This window comes from Pongo pygmaeus, chromosome 9, assembly GCF_028885625.2.
Source record: "Pongo pygmaeus isolate AG05252 chromosome 9, NHGRI_mPonPyg2-v2.0_pri, whole genome shotgun sequence".
Classification (NCBI taxonomy): Eukaryota; Metazoa; Chordata; class Mammalia; order Primates; family Hominidae; genus Pongo; species Pongo pygmaeus.
In genome coordinates this window covers 83,797,010-83,801,486 of record NC_072382.2, presented here as the reverse complement: position 1 = coordinate 83,801,486, position 4,477 = coordinate 83,797,010, and the positions used below count along the sequence as shown (strand labels likewise).

The following is a 4,477-nucleotide window of genomic DNA, read 5'->3' as shown; positions in this document are numbered from 1 at the left end:
TGTGCCATGTTGGTGTGCTGCACCCATTAACTCGTCATTTAGCATTAGGTATATCTCCTGATGCTATCCCTCCCCCCTTCCCCCACCCCATGACAGGCCTTGGTGTGTAACGTTCCCCACCCTGTGTCCAAGTATTCTCATTGTTCAGTTCCCACCTATGCAGTGTTTGGTTTTCTGTCCTTGTGATAGTTTGCTCAGAATGATGGTTTCCAGCTTCATCCATGTCCCTACAAAAGAAATGAACTCATCCTTTTTTATGGCTGCATAGTATTCTACAGTGTATATGTGCCACATTTTCTTAATCCAGTCTATCGTTGATGGACATTTGGGTTGGTCCCAAGTCTTTGCTATTGTGAATAGTGCCACAATAAACATATGTGTGCATGTGTCTTTATAGCAGCATGATTTATAATCCTTTGGGTATATACCCAGTAATGGGATGGCTGGGTCAAATGGTATTTCTAGTTCTAGATCCTTGAGGAATCGCCACACTGTCTTCCACAATGGTGGAACTAGTTTACAGTCCCACCAACAGTGTAAAAGTGTTCCTATTTCTCCACATCCTCTCCAGCACCTGTTGTTTCCTGACTTTTTAATGATCGTCATTCTAACTGGTGTGAGATGGTATCTCATTGTGGTTTTGATTTGCATTTCTCTGATGGCCCATCTGGCCTTTTTTCTTTGGTAAGGCTGTGCCTTCATGGTGTTCAAAAATGGTTTTGCTACATCTACAAAATGAGGCTTAATGAAAAGAGTTTTGAAAGAGATGGTCTATGTCTCTCCTATGCAAGCTCTGCATCAAAACTAGAGTAACTTATTTAGAGAACACTTTATCACACACACAGTGTTTTCATATACAGACAGTTCCCAACTTATGATGGTTCAACTTTATGATTTTGCAACTTTAATCAGTTTATTACATGCATTTCAACCTACAATATTTTCAACTTATAATGGGTTTATCAGGATGTTGCTCTATCACAAATTGAGAAGCATCTGTGATCTCACTTAATGCTCGTGAACACCCTATGATCCAGAAGACACATAAGGGAATATAGTCACCTTTTTATGTTTCAGAGAAGTAAGGGTGAATACTCATCCAGGCTATGGAACAATGTATCATTTAAATATCACAAGTGCCCTGTGGGGAGGGCAACTTTACCTGCATTTAACATGAGTGAGCTAAACAGAGAGAGTATGCTGGTTTGTCTAAAGCCATGCACTCAGCAGAGCAAGGATTTCAACCTAAGTCATGAGGTTATTGAGTGGTGGCTAAGACCAGAACCCAAGCCTTTTCTGAATCTCTTGTGAAAATGACCTTATTGCTCGTTTTCTCTATCTATCCCAAGAGGATTGCCCAGGTGAAATTAGTTTTAAGTGAACTTCAAGATGATCCCTGAAATGCAATGAAAATTCCAGGGATGACCTAAATGGTATGACAGGTAGGGGAGAGGTTCCAATCCATCTTTTATTCTAACATGCTGAGAGTTTTATACACACACAGTGTTCTCAAGTAACAGGGGGCTTAGCCAGATCGACTCCTTTCTCCATTGCCTCCTGCTATGTATTAATAAAAGATGGGCCACTGCTGGCCTCAATTTACTGTTAGCCAATTGTTACTCGTAACAATCAAGTGGCAAACAGTCAAGAAGAAAGAGCACTGGGCTTGAGAATCCTGGGAAAACTCAGGTTAGAATCTCAGGATCAGGTCTAGAGCTTTAAGAAATACTCATTTTCCTTCCCCATCTTAACAGATGAGAAAGGCAAGGGCAAGAGAGGACGCAAGTATTGTCAAGGGCTTAGGAATGGCTTTGGAGTCACAATGGGCTAGATCTGACTTTGGCCAACTCACTGAACCTCCCTGAGGCGCAGTGTCCACGTTTGTTGAATGGCGATAACATGTAATTCACAGGGCTGTTGTTCAAGGATTAAATGAGATAATAGATGGACAGCGCCTGGCAGAAGCAAGCGCCCGGAAGCTGGTGGGTGTTGTTATACAGCTGGACTGAAACCCACGTCTCTAGACTCCTGCCTTCTTGCCTCAGGAGAGGCACCACCGCAAGTACCTGCAGAAGCCTATCAAGCGCTGCAGCGGCCTCATGGGCGTGAGCTGGAGTTTGAGGACCAGCCATCTCTTCCTCACCCCTTGCGGTTGGAGGAGTCAAGAGAAACGCCGTGGGGCAAAGGCAAACGAAGGGGTTAAGGCGTTGAGCTTCAGAAAGCTCAGAAAACTAAAGCGACCCCCCACTCCTCCAAGCCATGCTAAGTAAGCCCCTCCCTTCCACCACCGGGGCGGTCGCCGCGCGCTCCCTCCCTCCGCCCCTTGCTTACAAGACCTAATGAGCTCCCCCGGGAGGCCGCGCAGCGAGCCAGGCCCGGAGCTAGTAGGCTGCGCCGCGCGCGCCGCGCCGGGGCGGTAGCCGGGCCTGGGCGGCGGGCAAGAGCTGGCGGGGGCGCACGGGCAGCGCTGCGGGCAGCCCAGGAGCCGCGGCGATGGCGGTGCAGGCGGCGCTCCTCAGCACGCACCCTTTCGTGCCCTTCGGTTTCGGGGGCTCCCCGGACGGGCTAGGGGGCGCCTTCGGAGCCCTGGACAAGGGCTGCTGTTTCGAGGACGATGAGACCGGGGCTCCGGCGGGTGCGCTGCTGTCGGGAGCCGAAGGAGGGGACGTGCGCGAGGCCACCCGCGATCTACTCAGCTTCATTGACTCGGCGTCCAGCAACATCAAGCTGGCGCTGGACAAGCCGGGCAAGTCGAAGCGGAAGGTGAACCACCGCAAGTACCTGCAGAAGCAGATCAAGCGCTGCAGCGGCCTCATGGGCGCCGCGCCCCCCGGCCCGCCCTCCCCGAGCGCCGCCGACACGCCAGCCAAACGGCCGCTGGCCGCCCCTAGCGCCCCGACAGTCGCGGCCCCGGCCCACGGCAAGGCTGCCCCCAGGCGGGAGGCGTCGCAGGCCGCGGCGGCAGCCAGCTTGCAAAGCCGAAGTCTGGCCGCGCTCTTCGACTCCCTGCGCCACGTCCCCGGGGGTGCCGAGCCGGCGGGGGGTGCGGTGGCTGCGCCGGCGGCCGGGCTAGGAGGTGCGGGCACTGGGGGCGCCGGAGGGGACGTGGCAGGCCCTGCGGGGGCCACGGCGATCCCAGGGGCCAGGAAGGTCCCGCTGCGGGCACGCAACCTGCCTCCGTCCTTCTTCACGGAGCCGTCCCGGGCAGGCGGCGGCGGGTGTGTCCCGTCGGGGCCGGACGTGAGCTTGGGCGACCTGGAGAAGGGCGCGGAGGCCGTGGAGTTCTTTGAGCTGCTGGGGCCCGACTATGGCGCCGGCACCGAGGCGGCCGTCTTGCTGGCCGCCGAGCCTCTCGACGTGTTCCCCGCCGGAGCCTCCGTACTGCGGGGACCCCCGGAGCTGGAGCCCGGCCTCTTTGAGCCGCCGCCGGCAGTGGTGGGAAACCTACTGTACCCCGAGCCCTGGAGCGTCCCGGGCTGCCCCCCGACCAAAAAGTCCCCCCTGACTGCCCCCCGCGGCGGCTTGACCTTGAACGAGCCCTTGCGCCCCCTGTACCCCGCCGCTGCGGATTCTCCCGGCGGGGAGGACGGGCCGGGCCATTTGGCCTCTTTCGCCCCCTTCTTTCCAGACTGCGCCCTGCCCCCGCCGCCGCCGCCCCATCAGGTGTCCTACGATTACAGCGCGGGCTACAGCCGCACCGCCTATTCCAGCCTTTGGAGATCCGACGGGGTTTGGGAAGGGGCGCCGGGGGAGGAGGGGGCGCACCGGGACTGACTTCAAGGCACGCTTCCCTCCATTAGAGACGGCTGTGGAGAGCGCCGCGCCTCCGTGGGTTTCTCCTAAATCTAAAGAACGATGGGAAAATACACGTGGAGATGAAACCGGAGTTTTAAAAATTCAATTAATAAAAGCAACTTCAGAAAAAAGAGATGAAGACGAGTTGGGGATTGTTTAATCACAACCTCAAGTGTTAAAAGAAAAACAAACAAACACGTTGGTAGGTTCTTACTGGACCAGAGGAGTCAAGAAACCAAGACGGTTTGGGGTATGGGGTGGGGAACGGCAAGGTATGGGGTGGGGACGGCAAGAGGGGTAAGAGCTGGCTTCTGTAGCCACCTGTCCGTTCTATTTTTCAGCGAAGGTCAGTGTATTTAGTGTAATTACCCCTTCTAAACAGTGTCCTAGTCCCTCCCTTCCCTCTCCTTGAGTGCATTTTGAATTAAAGCCTATATTGAAAAGAATGGAGGTGAGACTTACTGTTTTGAGTGTATTCTTACAGGACGGTTTTCCGTCTGGTCGCTTAGCTTTGTTAGGTGAGCCTGTGGCTGAGGGAGGAGGCCGGTGGTCCACTGCTGACCTCCTGTGCTGGTCCTTGGGTAGGGTTCTCTTCTGTCACCGTTTAACTCTTTTTTCCTGCCCGCTTCCTGCTTCCATCTCCGTCCACCCTTATCACAGTCCCAGTGCTTACTTTACTTCT

The 4,477-nt window shown here is 54.4% G+C and overlaps 1 protein-coding gene across 1 annotated transcript; it reads left to right on the top strand.

The window, feature by feature from the left end:
- Nucleotides 1–2,310: 2,310 nt before the first annotated feature.
- FAM181B (family with sequence similarity 181 member B) lies at nt 2,311–4,241 on the top strand. Its single transcript, XM_054441435.2, has one exon. It carries the CDS (start codon nt 2,494–2,496, stop codon nt 3,772–3,774), a length of 1,281 nt encoding a protein of 426 aa, XP_054297410.2. The 5' UTR covers nt 2,311–2,493; the 3' UTR covers nt 3,775–4,241.
- Nucleotides 4,242–4,477: the final 236 nt, after the last annotated feature.

Excerpts from the sequence above, each read along its gene's own strand:
- FAM181B (XM_054441435.2), top strand. The coding sequence starts at position 2,494 with ATGGCGGTGCAGGCGGCGCTCCTCAGCACGCACCCTTTCGTGCCCTTC.